Source organism: Sturnus vulgaris, chromosome 4 (genome assembly GCF_052056855.1).
Source record: "Sturnus vulgaris isolate bStuVul1 chromosome 4, bStuVul1.hap1, whole genome shotgun sequence".
Taxonomy (NCBI): Eukaryota; Metazoa; Chordata; class Aves; order Passeriformes; family Sturnidae; genus Sturnus; species Sturnus vulgaris.
This window is the reverse complement of record NC_142246.1, coordinates 11,579,146-11,602,237: the sequence shown is the minus strand read 5'-3', so window position 1 is coordinate 11,602,237 and position 23,092 is coordinate 11,579,146. Positions and strand designations below refer to the sequence as shown.

The 23,092-nt window shown below is 38.8% G+C and overlaps 1 protein-coding gene across 10 annotated transcripts in view; it reads right to left on the bottom strand.

The window, feature by feature from the left end:
- Nucleotides 1-23,092, bottom strand: part of PPP2R2C (protein phosphatase 2 regulatory subunit Bgamma) — a 191,262-nt gene that overhangs the window by 126,234 nt on the left and 41,936 nt on the right. For 3 of the 10 annotated variants that reach the window (XM_088163107.1, XM_088163109.1, XM_014895327.2), the window contains exon 1: nucleotides 7,026-7,510. The exons of 1 other annotated variant lie outside the window; for it this stretch is intronic. Coding sequence is in view for 2 of the 9 variants with exons in the window: in XM_014895327.2 (XP_014750813.1) it covers nucleotides 7,026-7,095 (70 nt within the window). In the remaining 7 variants the exon portion in view is untranslated. Of the gene's footprint in view, nucleotides 1-7,025; nucleotides 7,512-7,732; nucleotides 7,756-23,092 lie in introns of those variants that run through there. 6 more of the 10 variants (XM_088163108.1, XM_088163104.1, XM_088163103.1 and 3 more) reach the window with 3 other exon arrangements.

Below are 23,092 nucleotides of genomic sequence, written 5' to 3'. Positions count from 1 at the left end.
ATTTTTATTATTTGTCTTTCACTGGAAAAATACAGTCTGCTTTTATTTGCATTAAAGCAATGATAAAAACACGAACAAGAGCTTTTCAGCAAGGTAACACTCCTGAGCAAAGGAACTCAACATATATAAAGGCTGCTTTGATCAGTGGGACTTTTGCTCTTGGTAAAGAACTGAGGAATGTTTATCAAGAACCAGTAAAATAGACCACATTCATGACTAAGGGCAAACTTAGCATTAACCTAAGAATTATGGAAATAGTTGATCAGGAAAGTGCCTCAACATGGCTATAAGTTCATTTAAAGCCCTTTCTTGTTTAAAAAATCCCAAAAGTCCCCATAATAACTTTATCTAATTTCCTGAGATTATTACCTTTCCCTGGACACAGGGAAATTAGCCTGAGATTAGCCAGCAAATACTTCGTGTTCTCTTAGCACACAGTCCTTGAGACAAAGGCTTACTATGGTGATTAAATAAACTGTTGATGGAAAGTTTCAAGGATACAACTAGAAATGATGTAGTAACACAATGTAAACAGTAAGGATGGATTACCTTTTTATGGCTGTAATAAAAGACAGTCAGCTCTTCTTCATTATAAAATATTCAGTGTTATTGTATAGTGTTTCACATTTTAAACTGATGCAAGAGCAACATTTTCCATTCTCTAAATTCACCATTTAAATATATGATGTATTGCTGAAATGCCTGAGGTTTACATGGAAAACATATAGAAAATATACTGCTAAGTACAGTTTTCCTAATGATACATACACTAAATAAACTGCTCCCATGGTGACCAGTGACACTGACTCTACCTGCACAATGTTGTTTAGTTTTACATCATTCAATACTTTTAAATTGTCAGTTTCAATTAGAAAAAAATCTGGCAGAGACAGTGAGTTTTCATGGATCATATTTCTATGCCCGCTTTTTATCTTACACACACATTGCACAGTTCATGTCCTGAACTTCTGTTTTTAAGGCTTATCTGTAGCTCAATCTATTAGTGAAATATACTATACACATTTCTATTTATAATGTTTCTCGTCTGCTGGCACCTGGAAAATCTCCAGATTGGCACAAGCATGTTCTTTTTCAGCTCCTTGTTGTCACTGTCATGGAAGGAGCTCAGCTTTAGCTAACATTCTAGATGGTTCTTTTCTTTGGTTAATACATCTTATTCACTTCTCCAGGACCTCTAGCACTATAGTGCAACAAAATTCATTTATTATTGCAAGATGATCTGCTGATTACATATGAATGAAAAGAGAGCCAAGGTTGCCATCAGTCCCTAAGAGCAACCCACCAAAATCACTGATCCAGCATCAGAGATTTATTCCTATGTAAACAGGAAGATTGCAGCCCAGCCTAATCACACTTGATAAAGCTTTAAAAGGTACAGGTGACACTGGTGAATAACTTTCATGTGGAGAACATTAAATGAAGATCCAAACCAAGTTAACTGCATGCCTTTGAAACATGTCCTGGGACACGTTGGGAATCCTGGGAACAGCAAACTAAGAAACTCCAAAGTCCCAGCCTAGGATTAACCATCCTAACTTCAAGCTTGACCTGTGATTTCTTCATCAAATACATTTAGCAAGCATAATAGAGACAACAATATTATGAGCCAAATAAATGTAGTATGAATGGAGTACTTTGAACAGGTAGTGGGTAGTGCATCACAAGTGTTGCTGACAGTGTAATTCACTCTGGCTGTTTCTCTACTGCCTTCTCCGGGCTTGTTGGACTGAACTGCTGGCCCATGTCACCCATACAGACATTGCCTTTAAAATCTGTATTGTGCAGATCCAAGCTTCAAGCAGTACCAATGTTTGATTTTCCTGGATATTGAACCCCACATCCAGCTGCAGGTTTGAGTGAGTGAACAAACAGATCAGAGAGCAGTGCAAGCCAGTGTGACAGCAACGCTCCAGCTCTGCCTCCATGGCTTCACCCAAATAAGCTGCATGAATAAAGATTACAGAGTCAGCAACGTCACTTGGATGGAATAAACCTTACTAATCCAAATCTTCAAGGCTACCCACAACATTCATCTGAATACCACTGAGAATAAAAGAACCAAATCCATGCACAGAAAGACACAACTATATCCTGTTTAACAAGGGACAAAGTTATGTTTTAACAAGGTTTACCCCTATTCACACTCCACTCAAGGAAAAAAATAAATAACACAAGCAACTAGACTAAGAACGAGCAATAATTTCCAGGGTAATTCTAAAACTGTTTCTAAATTAGTTCTGTAAAAAGATTAAAATCATCAACATGCACAACATGAATCCTGGATTGCCAAAGGTTAAGAGGAATAGTTACCTCTTGTACTTTTCTTAATAAGGAGAAATCAATGATCTAGACTGACCAGTGGTGAGCCTGAGCCAGCAGTGTGATACTTGTTTGCTATATTAATCCAATTAACACCTCCGGTCTAATTCAAATTATATTTTACATGTTTATGAAAGAAAAGCTCATAAATAAATTTATTTTTGGCAGATGAAAATTGATAATTTCCTCTAATTTTGATTCTGAAGAAGAAAGATACTAACTTCTTTCATTAAAGCACAAAAAAGGCCCCAAAATCTGTTTTCATTATCTGCAGAGGACTTTTCTTTAAAATCATTAAGAAAAAAAAGGGTTCCTTTATTCTCTATAATAAACATTTCACATGGTTATGATTCAGTATGTTTTATACTGCACTGCTAATTCTCATTATTATTCAAATATATTTGAGAACATTAATACACCATTAATATGATTAAATTTTTCACAGAAGTTAAGCCCTATGGAACCAAATGGCACAATTTGGCCATATAAATGACTAGATAGTGCATGTCACCTTCTGCCCCACTGCAACTCCACTGGCTCCACTTGCATTTGCAGGCCTAGACCAAGGGAGGAACCTGTATCTCTCCAGAAACTGGAAGTATGAACAACTTTTTATTCCTTCCAAAACAGAGATATTCCATAAAAAGGCAGAGATCAATTCATATGCTAGACTTGTCTGCATGCAGCCTGCAATATGCCTTCACTCACCAGAGAAGCATTTCTCCAAATAAATTAGAGATCATGGAGGTGAAATACATCCTTTAATACAGTTTGGCAAGAATAGTGAATTTTGTTCATTATTTCTGTCAATTGTTAAATCAGTAAAATATAGAGTAACTGAATTAACCTTGTCATTGAGTAAGAGAGTGGCACCATTGATTCCTGCAACTTTTCACCCCTACCAGGAATACAGCAGCCATACCAGGCAATTCACTGCTCCGAGCCAGATCCTGTGTGGCTGATCCCAAGGCCCTGAGACAGCAAAGTGCACCAGCAGTGCTGCCAGTTTTACCATTAATCTTAAGCACAGGTAACATCAATGGAACTCTGGGACTGAAGGACATCCTCTGCCCTCTAAAGCACAGAAACCTCTTTTATCCCCCTTCTCCCAACTCACAATTTTCTTGCCCTCTCCCCAACAGACTGTGTACAGGAAAGAAGGATCATGTTTCTCCCATCCAACCCATCTTCTCTTCCCGTGCCTCTGCTCTCTCCTCAGTGCTCCTGCAGCTGCTGTGGAAATAACACATTTCCCTGACCCAACACCTCCTGGGCAGCTGGCTCCCACAGCTGTGGTGCAAAAGGCAATTAAGATAAAACACAGCTCTGCAATGAATCACAAGCCTGAACAGATCTCAGAGGTCATCTGGTCCATTCCTCTGCCCCACGGGAGGCTCAGCTATCCTCATGTCATTTCTTACAGACATCTATGTCACCTGCTTTTAGAAACTTTAGCGATAAAAATTACACAAGCTCCCTAGGCAATGTATCCCAGTGTTTCACCACCTTTGCAAAGAAATTCAATCTTTCCTCACAGTTCACATTTTATAAGCCTCAGATCTTTTTTCTCCATTTCTTTACAAGTCTTACCAGATCTTTTCTATTTTCGTCACACAAACAACTCCAATTAAAGCAGTTTGCTTCATCAACTACTTTTGAAAGTGATTATTGAAAAAATTACTTTACATTGCAGCTGGAATTAAAACACCTTTTTCCATTGTGCAATCATAACATAAAGACTTTAAATGAAAACATTATTCACATTCTGCTTGTTGTAATGTCATATTGTAGCTGTGCCTATGCAACAGGAGAAACGGCCAGGTAGTCACTGTTGTCATGTGTGTGTCTATAATGCCTATTACCAGAAACAGCATAACAACAAATCCAATTTTCTATAGTCAACTTAGAGAAACATTTTTTACTGACAATCCCAATGTTAGAAAATAATGACCTATTAATGAGATGAAATTTGACTTTGCTCAAGCAAGCAGTTTTGTTAGGAACACAGTCAGTCCACTGGCGAGAGCAGAGCAAATCAGATTTGGCTCACAGCTTTCCTTTACCCTGAATTCATATGTCATCTGACTGTTTGGGCTTTTTGAAATCACTGAAAAAGTAGAACAGGAAGAGAAGTAAAGTAATGCTATAGTTAACCCACATCTTCATGATTATTGCTGGCTTTGCTTTCCTCAGTGAATAGTTAGAGGAAGAAACTACATAATAAGGGTTAGAAATACCTCCTTTTGTAAATTAATTTAGTCTGCTGCATGGAATAGCAAGGACACAGAGGACACCACTTACCAAGATTTTAATACTCTGAAAATGAGATAAAATTTTGTTTATTCATGAACAACAATGAATTGGTAACTTCTCTAATACACTGGATACAACATAAAGCATTTCTTAATTTTAAGTGGTAGATTATGAAAACCAAAGAATAACTTGGATTAGACCCCAAAGAAGTATATCAAGGTAACACATTATTGCCTTTCTATTGTTGCTACATACTGCACTTAAGGTGTCACAGGACCAAATACAAGGCCTGTGAAAGGACTACAGGCCTTTACAGATGAGGAGTCCTAAAGTTCTTTCATGAAGCCAAATCTTTAAACCAAAAAAAAAAAAATACAAAATCACACAGAAGAACAAACAAAGCACATTTTAAGCACCAGTTTAACTAATGTATTCATCATGCATTTTAAACAAAGTGCATCAATGAGAAATTAAAATTCGTGATGCTCCTCTTTGAGCTGAAGGTCTCCTTGGAAAAATTTCACAGATAAATCCATTCCCTCATGATTTCCAAGACCTTTTAAAAGGTGTAGCAATGTTAGATATAACAGATGTGAAGAATTCTATTACACCTGACAAACTCTGCATTCCCAACAACAATTACACTAGTCTGAGATAAAAAACTAACACTTTGCCATTGAAGATTTCAAGAACAGATGCAAACATATTGCATGAGACTTCTGATCACAAGGAAAATATAATACAGGTCAGCACTGATATTCAAATTGAATTTTGACCCATTTCAGACAAGCCCCTCCATGTGCAATGACAGAAGAACATCCAATCCTTATGATCCAAGTATGGAGTAAAGACAAAACATGAGAAAAATCTAACACTTGCCACAGCAGTATCACAAAAAATACTAAAAATCTCCATCTAATTTGCAGAACACTCATGACATACCGATTTGCAAAATCCATAAGGAATTATTTTTCTCAGATTACAAAACAGAGAGGCTTGAAAATTCAATTGTTAACATAGCTGCACATCTGAAATTCACCATGTATCAAGTACACTGCAGTAATTGTACTGTGCATTTTGCAGAATCCACAGCATGAATTTACAAATTTAAGCAAAGTTTCTGAAAACAAGTGACCACATCTCAAAACACAAATCACCATTCTGGAAAAGAAAAAATTACCCAAAACTTCAAAACAAATTTGAAAATGCACCCAAACGTGAACCAGAGTGCAAAGAATGTCCTAGAGGCAAGATTAGCAAGCAATTACACCAGTCACTGGTAACAGTTATAGTACACAGTATTTTTAATCTTTCTTCTGAAAAATCTGCCTTGTGGTCCCAGTATGACAAAATCATTCTACTGTTTTCTCCAATGTAAAACAATTCAAATCATCAATAGTCAAGAGAGCATCAGCTGATCACATTTCAGGATGCAGCATGGGAGTATTAAGTGACTGAGCATTGATCAAATGACGACAGAATCTGGACACTGTGTCTCAAGGAGTATTGGTTGACCCTGATGTTAAGTACATTCATATTATATAAGCCTACATTGAGTTACTGTTTCTGCTGCTGAAAAGTGCTCTTAAAACTGTACATACAAATATATTTGCAAAGTCAAGCACCTATGAACATATTTCTCCTGTTCAATCAATCTTAAAATGGCCTACTTGTAAACCAACTTTCTGGCAATGAAATATAGACCAATACCTGACCCAACCATTTCACATTCTCAAGGTAAATTCTCTCAGCATTTAATGTATGTCACCTGCAGGAAAATTCCTTTTTATGTAATAACCTGCAAGTCACTGAATTTAAAATGAAGGTGCCTTTTCTCATGTACCTTGCACAGACACAGGGGATGAAAAGAAGGCAGAAGCATTTCACAAGATGATGCTCATGTATCCCTTCTAAATGCCTTCTAAATGTATACAGTTCTCTAGGGAACAATCAACTGAGCAATGTCTGTAATGCTCAGGATATAATTACCAAAATGAGATGCATAACCTTTATTACATCAGCAAACAGTTAACTTTACAAATTATTTTTCTTACTTTGGTGCTTTCAAACCTTTCTTCATTTTTTTTCTTTTTTTTTTTTTTTCTAAAGTAATCAAGTGCTTCCAATCTTCTACATTGCAGCTACTGTGCATCCAGTGCCAGGTGCTGCACACCTCACTAGCAAAAACTCAGCACAATGCAAAACCTTCTCCAGCCCGTGTAGTTTCATGTACTGCTGTAGCATGACAGAACGTCTTTGGGATTCAGCAAATTCAGACAGATTCTGTTGCTGCATCCCACAGAAAAACGCCTTGAAATTCCCCATGTTTAAAAAAGGAAAAAAAGGAACAGCCTACATCTCCAAACATGACAGTGCATTCCTGGCACAGAATACGCAATGCAAGAAGAGGAAAATGACAGTATTTATGTTACCTTCAGTCACATAGTTGTGGTCTCGCAGAAAGCTGTGGTTAATTTTCCGTGTGTCCGTGTCCTCGCCCATTTACAGCAGGATTACTCAGCATGCCTATCCGCAGTGGACTGATAGCATCAGCAGAGGTCGTCACAAGAGCACCATCCATGCTGCCACTGCCTAGCAGAGGCGGGGAACACACCGGGCCACTGAGCACAGCATAATGAGAGCTATTGAGGCAGCACAGATTGGGGGGGGCGAATAAAAAAAAAAAATTAAAAAAAAAATTAAAAAAAAAAAAAAAAAAAAAGGAAAAAGAAGTAGCGGGAGAAAGCCGGAGGGAGAAAAGGCTCCGAGAGATTACGGATGCAGAAAGCCAGTAGGGAGCTCGCGTGAAGGGAATAGAGGCACTTCTCGCAGAGTTAAAGAATAGCCCAGTTGTGTCGCCAGGTACTCGGAGCACAAGCACAAGCAGCGGCTGGTGCCGGCAGAGCGGGGCTCAGCGGAGCGGGGCTCAGCCGAGCGGGGCTGCAGCGATGCCGGCAGAGCGGGGCTCAGCCGAGCCGCCCGCAGCCGAGCCGAGCCGAGCCGAGCCGAGCCGAGCCGAGCCGAGCCGAGCCGAGCCGAGCCGAGCCGAGCCGAGCCGAGCCGAGCCGCGCCGCTGTCACACGCCCGTGCTGCATCAGCGCTGGCCCCTCCCCGCCCGCCGCCCGCGGCCCAACCGCACCGCATCTGCATGGAGCAAAGTGAAAAATGACACTGCAGGTAATCATTTCAGCGCTTCTGCCGGGGAGGTGGGCAACGAGAAAAACTGAGCGAGGGCGTGAGGGAGAAGAAACTTCAAGCTGATTAAACGCGTTTGCATCGACACGTACTGCACACGAACATGCGGCCACGATTCTGTGCTAGCCGTGCTGTCATCTGCAGCAAAAGCAACAGTCGTTCAATGTCAGCCTCTGTAAATATTACCGAAATTGTCAAATATCTGCCTGTGCAAAAGGATCCGCCAGAGGCAAGGCAACCCTTCAGAGGACGTAAGATAAAATAACTGGTATTTATCTTTTTTACCCCCGGTTTTGTAGATAAATGTAAAATTACAAAGTATTTAGAAACAACCTCTCTGGCTTCCCTGTACAGGAAAGAAAAGCTGGACAAAGGGAATGCTTGCAGGTCACTGGTTTTCTTAAACCTGCTACTCTTTCAGTTCATTATCCCATCATCTAAGAAAAGCAGTGTTGAAATATGTATACTCAGAAATACGAAAATAATTAGAAGAGGAAAATTACTCACTTGCATTATAAAATAAAGCTTGCTCTTTAGTCCAAATTCTTAATGGTTTATATTACAGCAAGATTATTTCAACTGAATGGACAAGCAGTTTCCTTTAGCTTTTAGTATCTATTCAAGAAACCACAAACTGTCTGCTGCAGAAAGTATGTATTCAGAAAAGGTAAGCACCACTAAAGTTTAAATATTTGAACAGAAAACAAATGGCTGTATACCAAAACCACCACTAGAGCATGATAAGGGAGTCCACAACCGCAAAACCAATTTAGGAGAAAGAATCATGTGCTTTAGGCCCTGGAATTGAACATGGAAAGTACAATTCAGTTGTCAGCATTACTACAGTATTTTGTATAACACTGAATCAATTTTTATCATTTTTTGGTGTTTGTTTATCTTTCTTTCTTTCTAATGAACTAGGACATACAGCCCTTGAAGGAAAATTCAAGTACCCTGCTATTCCTATAAACATGGCATGTGACTTTGAAAAAAGTAGAGGACTATGTAAAAACCTGCTCACGGATAAACATCTAATTTCCGGATTAAGCAAGGTTTGGAGGAAAAGAAGAATAGCAACAGAATTACTTTCTTCTTTTTTTCATTAATAAAGCAAAATAAAACAGAAACATCTCCAGCCTGCCAAGTAAATACTGTAAAACCTTCACATTTGAGCAGGTGGGAAAGTAAGAGAAGTTATTCAGTACTTGCACCTATATAGAACATGTTTTACACATAGGTGGGTTTTTGGGGTGACAATACTAGAAATGTTTTTTTCTGCATTGACAGCGTCAGTCACTACTGTGGCAGTACCCACAGCTCTCCAGTATCTGCCCTATCCTCCTCAGAAAACAGGAAGGAAGCCTTGCAGATGCTGATATTTAGTTTGGACAGAATGGTTCTAATCTGTGTGATGGAGCTGGTTTATCTTGCTCTTCCCTGACGCGTTGTGTTCTCACTTTGGATTTGTTTTTCCAAAGACAAAAGGGTCTATGAGCATAACTAACTGCACACTAATTCCCAACTCTGCCAAATCCTTGGCAAGGAGTACAACAAACAGCCAGTTTACTCAATTATTTAACATAACACTTACACCAGTCTGGGTCAAGGAGACACCTCCTTTCAGCATCTGTGCAAACTGCCTGGCCTTTAAAAGTCTGTCCATATCCCTTTGTAAAGCCTTCCTGCCCTCCAGCAAATCAAAAACTCCAGTGGTGACCAGCTGCCAGCCACGGCTGCCTGGGCTCAGCCATCCAGCCAGTTTTTACCCAGCAAAGAACACCCATTCAAGTAAAGTGCTGCTAGTTACTCCAGGAGAATGTTGTGGCAAACCATGTCAAAGACTTTAATAAAGTTCAGGTAGGCAACATCCACAGCCTTTTCCTCATCCACTAAGAAGATCACTTCACCACAGAATGAGATGAACTAGGTCACCAGGACCTGCCTTTCATGAACCTATGCAAGCTGGATGTGATCCCCTAATTGTCTTGTACGTGCTCAGGATGATCTGCTCCATGACCTTCCTTGGCACTGAGGTCAGGCTGACAGGCCCCTGGTTCCCTGAATCCTCCTTCCAACCCATTTGATTGATGGGCTTCACATTTGCTGACCTCCAGTCCAGTGGGATCCACCCCTCCCAGTTACCCAGGGCTGCTGGTAAATGATGGAAGGTGCCTCAGTGAGCACATTCTCCAGCTCCCTCAATCCCCTCAGCTGGATCCCATCCAGCCCCATAGATTTGTGTGGCTCTAAGTGGTGCAGCAGGTCACTGATCATTTCCCCTTGGGTTATGGGGGTTTCACTCTGCTCCCTTGTCTTCCAGCTCAAAGGACTGGGTACCCAAGAACAACTGGCCTTACTATTAAAGACTGAGGCAAAGAAGGCATTAGGTACCTAATCTATTTCCTCATTCTTTGTCACTAATTTTTCCCCCTGCATCCCACATGGAATGGAGGCTTTCTTTAGCCTTCCTTTTGTTCCTGGTGTATTACAGTGTGGATTCTCCTGTGAAGGTAACACTGAGAAGCTTCCTCCTATTACTGTAATGACTCCTAAAACAGAAAGAAATGTCACCCTGCAGGGCATTTGATCCCAAAAATCAAGCAGCACATTTGAGTAAAAATGCATAGGAACAACTTGTATCTGCAAATACACATAAAATGAACATATGTCCCTCTTTTCTGAGAAAAAGAATTATATAGAACATTTATTATTGAAAAGAAGCAGATAATACATTATGCAAATGATGAGTACAATCTCAAAAATGTCATGCTGACAGTCTGTAAAAAAACCCATTGGAACCATTTTCTGTGTAAATACCTCTACATTTCTATGGCCAAGGTGTCTGCAATTTCTACAGTGGTTGAGAGAATCCTGCCCTTCTTGTTGTTCCTGCCCTTCCATGTAAACTTACCAAGGACTGTCCTTTATTTGTCTTCAATCAGTTCAAACTTTACAATTTCCATTGTCTGTCATTTAGAGCCTACACTGGTCATTTGTTAGGTGTAATTTATGCAGTTAGAGGTGCTTCCATTTTTTCCTAGGAGCCAAGTGGACATTTTTTGGTGAAGTCAAAATTGTAACTCCCATCCAGAGATCATTTTCTCCACTCACCTTTAGAGAGGTTCATGGACAACTTCCTTAGGCATCACATCTGGTCAAATCACACTTACCTTGTTCTTCTTATTTTTATTTGAAAAAAGTCTCATAAGGAATGAGGAGGAAGCCTTTAACAAAAACCCTAGACAATATTCCCAGTGTGCATGCAAATGCTTTCCCTAAGATTATGAGCCAAATCCTTACTGTGTGGCAAATATTAGCACTCCACTGACTTAAGTAGGTCAGTTCACATGAGAAAGATTAGCAAAACTCTGCTTTAAATTTCTAGCACAATGCAAATTTGTAAGCCAACATTTGCAGATAACTAGCTGTGCCATTTTAAAATGCTACTTATTATCAATCCCACCTATAACCTACATAATTTGATCTGGTCAAATACCCAGGGAGAGGGTGGTGAGGAAGGAAGGATCAAAGGTGTATCAGTTATTTGGACTTTCATAGTAGTTCACAATCCTATTCATAAAACAACCCTCTAATTGAGCTGAATACAGTACAAATAGAAATAAAAGAATTTATAAGTAAACTATAAAATATTCGAGCCACATACAGATGAGCAGCGACATTTAGGTAAACAGTGAGTCAGTAATGAGGATGGAGTCCTGGTTTGGAGCTTTCTTCAAAAGAAGGTCATTAGACACTGTGGAGAGAAGCAATAAACTGGATTCAAGAGGTTGAAAAATTACTGCATAACAAAAATAAAACAAGCTTTGGCATAAAAGGAGGACAATTGGCCAGCAGGTCAAGGAGGAAAGTGAAAGAGCAGACATGACACAGATGCCAACACAGACTATGGGTGTCAGTAAAAGAAGAGTTAAAAGGAGCAAAACAAACAAAAAATGGATCTGTGCCAGGAGAAAAATCTCATAGGACAGGGAAAGAAAATATTTAAAGAGAGGAATAAATCTACATTTCCCTTTGTGAGAGTTTTGGGCAGAAGAATCAGAGAAAGGGAAAGGTAGAAGGGAAAAACAAAACAAAAAACAGTCAACCAACAACCAAAAAAAAAAAAAAAGCCAGAAATGAAAGCCAGAGGCAGCCAGTACCCCGAGGAAGGAATCAAATACTATTTATGATACAAATGGAACTGAGAATGTAAGGATTGGTAACAGTGTAGTCTAACAGTAAGGAATTAAAGACAGTGATAATAAATCTTTGGCTGAATGACTGCTGATCATGTTTGCTCATTGCATTTCCATCAGGAAGCTCTGCAGCAGAAGACAGGGAGGAATTAGACATTAGAAGGGAGTTTATCTTGAAAGTTACTGTGTAATCCTGTTTATAAACACTTGTTGAATACGTGGCCATCCCGTTTTGCTCCTGCAGAACATTTATGTTCTTCTCTTAAACATATTTTCCTGAAGAGCCTATATTTAGTTTTGTCAGACACTAAGAGAACAAGCCTTAGTATTTAAAACTCTCAATATATGAAAGAGATCATCAGGTACTCCACGTCTCCATTTTACCCCCAAATTCATCACTCCATCTGAATTAGAATAATTAAGCTTGAACTGGAATTGAAAGAATTAGTAGTGGAATACTTAAATATTTTCTACTTCTAACTAAACTTTTCATATACAGATCATTCTGTACTTCACTTAGTAAAATACAGTGGCTTTAAATGAAATGAAACTGAATTTTCAATTGGCACAGAACTTTAACTATTTGTAAAGAACAAGAGATTTAAAGACTGTGATGGTAAAAAAAATTTAGAAGTTGCACAAATTTCACCAAAAGCAGATTATCTTAAAATATTACCTTAATTTAATGCTTGTGACATCAGAGGAGGGTTTTTAGAGCTTTAACAGCATTTGCTTCTAACCATATCCTAGTATCAGCAAACTGTGCAAAACAGTGCAAAGTTTCTTCAAATTAAATAAGGTAACACATACTATTAGTCAGCTACAGAAAAAATGCAACAAAATATTTAGCCAACCCTCGACAATCATAGTTCATTGCATCTGAATTTACTTACCAACAAAAAATGTTTATAAGCCAGATATTGTCTCCTTTTTACGTATGTACAGAGATGTAAAATGCTCTGCTACTGACTTCTCCAGTTAGCCCATTGGCAAGTTAGTGTTGCTGTTCATTTATTTGTTCAAAATGTCCACAAAAATAAGATTATATAGTACAGTTCTACTTCTGTTCCAAATACTTTCATTTAAAAGGACAAAGCAACAAGGAATTATAATGTGATAAAAAGCTATTGTCCTAGTCTTCCTCCAGCTCTACTCAGCTTGGCAGAGAAGGACTCAGAGCTCTCATCCAGGTATAAGACAGCAAATTCAATCCCTTGAGTTTGTGTAATTTTCCTTTGCAAGTCCTTCTGAAGTCCTTTTTGTATTTGTTTGCTAGCCAATGCAATATACATTATATATACTACCATGCAGTTCCTTTTTTAATTATTTCTGAAAGCTAAACAAAAGCAAATAGATACTGCCAAAAGCTAACATAAAAAGCAATAGAAGAAAAATTATAGCAATCACAGCTCTCAAGTAAAAATTAATTCTGTCTTATTTTAACACCTCATAAGTAATCATTTAGAATCTTTACATTTAGAATCTTTATATTTACAGCATTTAATTAATATTTTGCTACAGTCTTCAGTTACATTTAATATTTAATATTTAAAATTATGATGCAACCCAACAATTTTGAAAAATCTAATGGCTGCTATCACAATTGGAAAAATATGTCATTATTCAAAAATTGGAAATTTCTTCAATACACTACCTCTTTTGCTGTGTTAAATCTAAAAATAACACCCTCCCAGAAGAAGTAATTTATTTTTAGCCAACATACTCCAGACACAGAGTAAAACTAATGCCTCCCAGCAGCTGGTGATTCTGGAAAGCAAGCAATTAAAAGTTATCATTGAGTAATTCAAATCACAGAAGCCAATTTCTGTCAGTGTCTTTCACCCTCTCTGTTTGGATGAATGTTGCATAAGGATCCTGGGCTGAGTCAGTGCCACTTTAAGGTTTGCAGAAAGCCAGAGCATGGGATGGACTGAATACAAACCATGCTCAGTTTTTCACAGAGGAGCCAGCAGTTTAGCTCTTATTTTTCTGTGAAGTGCTAATGAGAGTGGTGAAACTAATCAATATGAAGAGCTCTGGGCCTGATTTAATGATTTTTACTAACTGAGAGAATGCAGCCAGGATATTTGGACATAAAGATTCTTGCAAGAAGGCTCCCTAAGCAAAAGAGATGCCCTGAGCTATGACACTCCTGTGCCCCCAGGATGCCCCTCTGTTCCTCTCTGGGGCCACTGCATCATTCCAGCTGCAGTGGAGGTTTCCCCATCCTACCACAGCAGCTGCACACCACAACCCTCTCTGTGTTCCATAATCATATGTTAATCCAGCCTGGCAACCTACACTGGGCACTGCTTTCAGGTGTTCACTGCGAAGAAAGGAAGAATTTAGAAATATAAACAGTTCCCTATCAACTGGCCTGAATCAGGCCAGAGTAAGCCTGCAGCCAAAGAGTTGGAGCTGTGCTAGAAACAACAATTTAATCTTTGCCTGGTCCTTTTGTGGTTTAAAATCACATCTAAAACAAGTCCTATCAGCTAGTGAGCTCAGGGAAGCAGATAACAAGTGCATGAACAAATTCCAAGAGTGACTTCTGCACACTCTAGGGGCAAGTTTAAATTTGGCAAATTTCAGAATATTGTAACAGATTTCAGTGGGATCTAGGTTTAGCAAGAGATGGCAAGCAAGGCTGCAAAATCATAGGGGAAGGAAAAGCAGAAAGAACAGACAAGATGCCAAAAGGAGACACTGGAAGTTTTCCCAGAACTTACTAATTTGGATGTTAAGCCTATTCAGTGACTGCAGCAGGAATGGGAAGAGTGGTCAAAGGGAAAGAGCACAGGATGAAGAATAACAGACCAAGCACTAATGCTATCTGTGAGGCTTTAGCCACATCATTTATCTTCCTTATTCTTTTTCAGTCTTCTATTGCCTTGCCTATTTAAACCAAAACTCGCAAGAGGATAAACAGCGTCTTCTCTACTGCAGTCAGCACATGGAGACTGATGCAGGACCTTTGGGTCATGCTGATACTTAAGAGACACTGTTCCTAGCTAAAGAAGCTAATCTGTTTCTAAAACAAGCTTCTGGATCCTCTAAAACATGAGGCAGATTATTTACTCCACTGCAAACGATACCACAGGAAAAGAATAAAACACAGACATGGGAGAAGGCTTCAAGTTGAGTTTCACACAGAAAACCTCTCAGAGAGAGGGCCTGTCACTCTGCCCAGTAAGCTAGGGACCCTGGTGGAAGAAAGAAAACAGAGCCTGAGGAAGAAAAATAGGCTTGGGGACAAGTGTTGAAACAAATGTTTCCAAATTAGCCTTTAACTTTCTACAGAGGTTACTCTGCTCCCAAGTTTCTCAAATTGAAATGCTAATACAAATATAAATATATTCCAAACAAGAAATATTATGTTAGATTTGGTATCATTGCATTACATGCTGGAGAAAGCCTACTAGTAATTTCGCTAATTTAGTTTAGATTTAGAAATACTTTATACAGGTATTAATTAACTCAAATACAACATCACTTGCACGTTGTCTTATACCTAATGTATGAGACAGCATATACTTTGTTACTGCTGTTTGGTGTGTATGGGTCACTTTCTCTCTTTCTCTTTTTCTCTAGGACAGCATCCTCTCTCCAAATTACCCTACAACTTCAGTAAAGCTCACTACCATGAAGTGAGCAGAGGAGAAAAACTCTTTAAATATATGTCTCTTCATGCAAGCCTTTAAAATCATGCTGCATACAGTTTATTAAAGCTAAAAAATTGTATATTATGCCGTTTCTTGCTCAAAAAAGCAGAAAATCTACCCATACCATTAAAAATTATGAAAACAATTTGTAAAGCAGAAGTAGATCCTAAGAAGGATGGTTACAGTTCTGATGGAAAGGGCTGGAACATGAAGGAAATGTTTCAGTGGCTGTTGATGATGAGCAGATCACAGGCATCAGAGCACACAGTGCCAGAGGCTGCTGATGGGGACTGTCACAGCAGTGGAGCCTCAGGACAGAGCTGTGTGCTGCTCCCCAGCAAGGCACCCGGCACACTGTCAGAAATGCTCTCCAGACAAGACCTCTCACTGCACAGCCAGGCGAGGCTGCAATTACAAAACGAATTTCATACCCTAAGACACAGCTCAAATAACTTCTGTAGATGTCAGGCTCTGGAGTGGCACAAAAAACCTGCTGAGACTGACAAGCCTGGAAAGAGATTAAATAAGAACCTGCACATATATACATGGTGCAAAATAATTATAAAGTTGTCATGTGAAGGCACTGGACAATCCAAAGAAATGTTGCACAGATCAGAAAGGGGCTTGATAAAGGAATTTATAGCAGGAATACAGGCACTGTCAGAACTTCTTTGCACTGTGTAGACATATTTGTGTTCATACTTATCCAAGAAAGGAACTGGGAAGAGAGGGAGAAAAGCAAGTGAGAACAGTTTCAAACCCATGCTAAGGGTCATATTCATCCTTCCTGAATTGCAATGGACCAAAACACAAATTTCAGCAGTACCCTGGTGTGGCATCTGGGTGGTTACATTGCACAAACCACAGAGAAAAGAAAACACTTTCTAAGACAGCTTCCAAAACTCAGCATTCTGAAAAGATTAAGCCACAAAGATACAGAAAAAAACTTTCCATGCAAAATAAAGTGAGGAAACAGGAAATTCTTTAAAATACTACAGCCAATCATAAAATATCAGAAGCAGTCTGAGAATTTGTAACACCTCTAAAATATTTGTTAGGGACTATAGGAGAAAGACAAGGAGAAATTTCAGGTGCAATTTGGTGCAAATTGAAAAGCGTGCAAACTGAGAGAGGAGAAATTTATGTCAGATATTACAAAGATATTTTTTACTGTGAGGGTGGTTAAGCACTGGAACAGGTTTCCCAGGGAAACTGTCACTGGCAGAGTGGAAGGCCAGGTGGGACAAAGCCTTGAGCTTCCTGGTCTAGTGGGAGGTGTCCCTGCCCATGGCAGGAGGAGTTGGGACTAAGGTCTGTAAGGCCCATTCCATGCCCTTAACATTCTATGATTCTATGATTTTTCGGACGTCAAAAAATAATTAAAAATCAAATCAAACTAGCAGATTATATTCACTCTCACATTAAAATGCAAACCACAGGCACTCTTCCAAACAGTTTGCTAACTCAGACCTCAAAATATTTCAGGTAATAATAATTCAGGAACAATTCCTGCCCATGGCAAGTCTATTAAATAAAATCAACATACAGGATCATTTATTACTGATTTTGAATTCTATACACAGTCATGCAAAGATGTCACTTTGAAGGGAACTTAACCCAAACGACTTTGTTATTCACAGGACTGCAGAATAATGACATGGCATCTGACAGGACATTCAGCTTGACTTCTTCCTTTCACCAGTGTAATTAGTTAATTCAGAGAGGTATAATGCAAGCAGCTTTTTCTCCAGCATTACCTTACACCACAAAGAGTAGTTACATATTTCTGTGTTCTCCAATAACTAAGATGACATGCAAATCCAGCCATCTGAAGCACCTGCAGATCCCAGCCATCCTGGGCCACAGAGGCAAACAAAAAAGCAAAACAAAAAGCTGTTCTAGAAAGTGATACAGCACTAGATTTTTTTTCTTGTACATAATATTTACTGCAATATTGCTAAAACAGCCTCGAGAGAGGAAAAAAAATAGTTGTGTCAATATAAACAATGATTTTGCTGTTAGCCTTTCCTCCAGATCATCCAAATATTTAAACTACTGCAGCATCAGATGCGCAGTAACAAATGCTGCACCTGCTGTAAGAGCTGAGATTTCGGAAATAATACTTAGTTGGCAAAACAAAAGCTAAAAATAAACTCAAGCTATTTAAAATGGGAAAAAAACACCGACTCACAGGAAAAACATAAGCACTCAATGGTGTGAGAAATAAAAAACTAATTTGTATGCAGAAATGTAGAAAGCTAGTACATTAGAAGTTTGCAAGACACATTAAACACAGAATTTTGAGGCGTATGAAACCCCATACTACATTGCAGCAAACAGCAAATTCACCTAAAGGTTCTGTTCCACTTCTGTTCACCCTCATACCAACAGCAGCAATCAAACTTCAGACAAATGGAACAAATCACAGAGGTGATTTGACATGGGAATTTGAGAATTCCAAAGTAAACAATGACTGAGGAGACTCCTGTAGGAATCAGCTGAAAGGAATGGAAGCACAAAGATCACATGAAATCATTTTTGTTTTGGCTGAAGACATAGTAAGTGCAAATTAAATTATAGGAAAACTTACAGGGGAGAGTACAAGTGGAAAGCTATTAATTGATTTTCAAACCTAATGAAGGACTAAGCACCTACGAATTAAGTGCTGCAATGAAAACGACAGCGGTGCCTGGCCCCAGGGAGAATTGGGAAATTTGGAGTAAAGTGCCTTGGCTGCTTAGTGTGGAAACCTCCCACTCAGGGGAGTTCCCTAGAACCAGCACCCAGGAATACTAAACACAAATGTTCAAATATTCTTTCCAGAGCTTAGAGATCTCAAACAAGGTCACAAAGGAGACATGCATGCTGATATAAGATCTAGACCCTGAATATGAATATAACCCTAATAAGTGGTGACACTGAGTATTATTCCCTGAAAAAATGGGAGACAGTCCTACCTTATTACATAATTGTGTGCTGTTAGGTCATATGGGAAATACAGTATCATTTCCTTTAGTTCAAGAGAAAAAAAAAAATCTGGGTATGGACATTTACCATATTTCCTGCTTAAGTTGCCCCAGGCATTAATAAAAAATGTATTATTTGTAGAACCAGAAATTATCCCAAGTACATCTGTGTCTTTGTGATGGAGATGCTCACCATGGCCAGGCAACCTGAAATTTTAGTGCCAAACCTGAGGTCAGTTTCAAGTTTTTGCACTGACAATTATTTTATGTAACAGAAAATCAGTCACCTAAACAGGATCTAGAATCACAACTGCGTGCAACATTGTGTAAGGGAAAATTCAACTTGGCAAAGGGGAAACAGGAGCCATCACCAAACAGAGGCCAAAATGCCCCAGCATAACCTGCTGTTGGAGTAGAAAGGTCTTCTAAGCAAAAGCAAGACCCAGTGCCTCACTAACCACTTTAACAAAAAAGAAGGGGAGGCGTGGCCACTTAATAGTACAATTTTTGCTAAACTCTGCAAAATTATATTTAACCTTACTTACAGCTAGACAGGGATTAAAACAGTTGCTGAGCAAGCATAAGTGCTAGGCCTTAGCACATCTGTAGTCTGTAAGAGAATGAAATAATTTCAACTAATGAACTGCTGAGCCAGCGCAAGGCAAGGACCAAAGCATGGGAAATGTAATGCAATAACGCTATGCTTAAGACAATTATAAATCAAAGAAAAGAGAATGATGTCTCTCAGCTTCACGGAGCAACTACCTGGGGAGGCATGAAAAAAACCATCTGTGAGACACCATACCTAAGGGCACAGTGATCAGCAACCTGAGGATGGAACAGAAGCAGTAAAACAAGTGAGTAGCCTGGGAAAGCAGGGGAAGTGAGATGTGGTTATGGCAGTTTGGCAGGAATAAAGGCAAATTCAAAAGTCACCATGGTGGGCAGAGCAGAAGAGGATAAACACTGCAGACCCCAGCAGCAGAAAACTCACCTTTTGTAGAGACAGACAGGTTTTTCTCTGAAAAACCTTGAGACACCAGGAGGGATATCCTTCGATCCCTCATGCCATGATGCAGGCTGTAAGAGAGGAGGTTGGTGTATCTTGTGGGTTGGCAGGGCATAAACACCTTAAAGTAAAGATGTCTACCATAATCACAAAATTACAGAATCACAGAATGGTTAAGGCTGGAAGGGAGCACTGGAGGTCACCTGGCCCGGACCTCCCTACTCAAGCAGAGTCCCCAAGAGCACATTACTTGGGATTGCATCCAGACAGCTTTTGAGTATCTCCAGAGGAGATGAAATTACATATGCTAATGACTATAGGCTGTTCCTCATACCCACTGTCATTTATGTAATCTCTTCAGTTACAGAATTCCTCCTTCACCACCCCCACTGCCATTCTCACCTCATCATACCCTGCCTCTGTCTGATTGCTGACACTGCTCGTGATCCTGCCTTGCTCTGATTATCCATAGCTAAGTGCCACTGATTTTTAGTCGCCATTGCTTTGCTTTGCCCATAAACACTTTTGACCTGTATAAGCTTTCAAAAAATCCTATCTCCCTGTAAAATGAGTCTTCTCCCTTGCCAGATAATACTGCTGCACACCCCCTACATCAAAGCTAACCCACATTAACACAGTGTCAAAAACGTAACAAAAAGGAAATACAGTTGCATTTTCTGTTAGGCTAAATATATGCACGCAAGAAATACTCTAAACCTGGTTTGAGCTTTCAGGGTAATTTCTTAGTTTCAGAAACTCAGTGGAGAAATGGGAACAACATGGTAAATTTAGCCATTTCCACAAAGTGGCACCCTATGAGCTTGACTACATATATTCAAGTATATTTAAGCATATAGCTAAGCAATTGTTTAGTAACTAATCATAAATTTCATCCTCATATCAGTTAAGCACTTTTACAAATTTTAACATGCAGCTATATTATCAAAAAAAATCTTTCAAATAGAATGTGGCAGAAACATCTGGCAGTATGCCATTTACATAGTTCTATTTAAAGAAATTTAATCTAAAGATTTCCTCAGTAGCACTCTTAGAAGTGTAATTTCTATGACTCCTTGGGACAGTAATAAGAGTGGCTTCTTAATGATTCAATTAATCTATAATAAACCAGGAAGGTTTATCTTATATTTGTGCCAATGATGGCAGCTTTTCAAGTTCACCAGAAAACACTTGCATGAATTTTATACAGTATCATTTCAGAGGAAGCACAGTAAACTATCTATTCTATATTATCATATTTTTACAGGCAAAGCTATAGAATTAGGTCAAATTATTTCAACTATAGTTGAAATAATAAAAAAGGAATAAAAAGAGAACAACCATATTGCAATTCTACATTGCATTTAACCATCCAGTTCTCCCTCTGACACTCCAACATCTCACACACATTTTGTGAATATGGTAAATTTGCCCCAAACTCCACTGTGCATCTGAGCTGTCCTACACTTGTTGGTGTGGGCAAACCTCAGCCCTGCTGGGTCCTGTCAGACAGCTCTGGCCAGCACAGGCAGCAGTGCTGGCTCAGGGCTTCCAGACCTCCCATTCCCACATTCCCCAGCACTGAGGACTCACATGAGCTAACAGAGGATGAACAGTCAATCCCTTCCCTTCCCTTCCCTTCCCTTCCCTTCCCTTCCCTTCCTTTCCCTTCCCCAGCTTTGGGTGTTCCTGAACTAGAACATTCTTTCAGCTTCAAGACCTTTTTCCTTATTTCTCTCTTACAATACCATCAAAACTCTTGAAAACTTGAAAACTTTTACAGTCACTTATACAGTCACATATAATGAGAAATACTTGTTGCCACATCGATTCTTCGAAATTCTGTTCCTGCCACCACCAGTAAAGGTTCTGCCATTAACAAGAGCCTAACTCACCTCTACTACATTTTATGGCCAAGAGCTAATGCTATTGCATTGCCTATATTCTGCTTGGAAAAAAAATCCAATTAGAATGGATTCATGACAAGCTAGACTCTGACCTTTAGTTTTGACTTTGGCTGCCTTTTGTTTGTTTCTGAGGCCCTGTAATTGTTTACACACAATATAAATTGAATCTGTGGCATGTGAAATCCAAGCTCTGCAGCCTCTGTAGGTAACCTAGGGTTAGAGGTTAAAAAACATTGACATTATGACAAATTGCTGTAATTTGAGGAATAATCTGAAATCCTGCTGGGATACAATAGAGCCTGTGAGCCTAGTTGTTAATGATAATAAAAGCTGACACAGTAAAAATGATAAAATTAAAGAGAACACCCAGTAATATAAGTACCTCCAACATATGACATTGACAATCCAGTTAAGAGGGCCAGTAAAAATATCACTGGTGAGTAACTTATTACTCCATTTCCAGTTACAGAACTCTCCACTCATTTGTGGAAATGCTTTTGTATTTTCTGCTTACAAGCTATTTGTTTTTCATAATTTTCAGAACATGCAGTTTTCATAATACCTTCTGTAATGCAAGGTCATAATTCCACTTTCTGATTAGTTTGTGTCTATGTACCAGTAGATAAAACCTGTATTTTTCATATAGTACACCCATGATACCTTTCTCTGTCTCTCTGACATATCATAAACCAGCTGGCAACATAAAATATAAATTGGTTAGCTGTAAGAACAGATGAATCATTAATTACTTATTCTGTACCAAAATAAGAGAGACTAATTTTACAGTATCAAATGGCAAGCGTAGCTGCTAATTAAAATTGTATTTCAAAAAAATCCCCAAACTCAATGAGTATTATTTAAGATTGGATTGAAAATTATCTTTCAAGGTCATCTAGTACCCCCTGCATATATATATATTACTGTTTTAAAATGTTACCATTTCTCAGAATTTAGAAACATAAGTACTGAATTTTGCTCTGGCTTTGATTCTGTATTTTCATTCTCCAATAATTCTTACATGTAATGGATTAGTGTATTCCATTACAAGAATCTTAAGATTTTTATTCTCTCATAGTAAATTGTACCTTTCACAGGCCTCACACTTCAGATTACTGTTCTCCATTGTTCACAGGACAAGGGAATAGTGTCTTCTTACAAATGCAACTTACATGACATAAACTATATGCTGCTAATGTGAAAAAAATCCCCAAAATCCCCAAACTAAAGCAAACTAAAGCTTCCTTCTGATAATATGACCACCCAGGAGTCAAGAGTTTTCTGTAAGATATTGGCTGCATGATGAAGAAAAAAAAAAAGGCATACAACGATGGGCAAGGTAGACTGGCAAAACCTGAGAAACCACTAGGATTTGTTTTAGAAGTGCAAGAAGACTCAGATCCATTCTTTGGACTGGATGCTGTGATAAAGTCTAAAACAATAACACCACTGACACTTGGCTTGCTTCCAAACCTCTTCCAGCTTAATCCCTAAAATAAACACTCAAACCTGAGGACTAGAAGGTTAAAAAAATGGTATGTCTTTATTTATAATTAGCAGCAAACTGTGA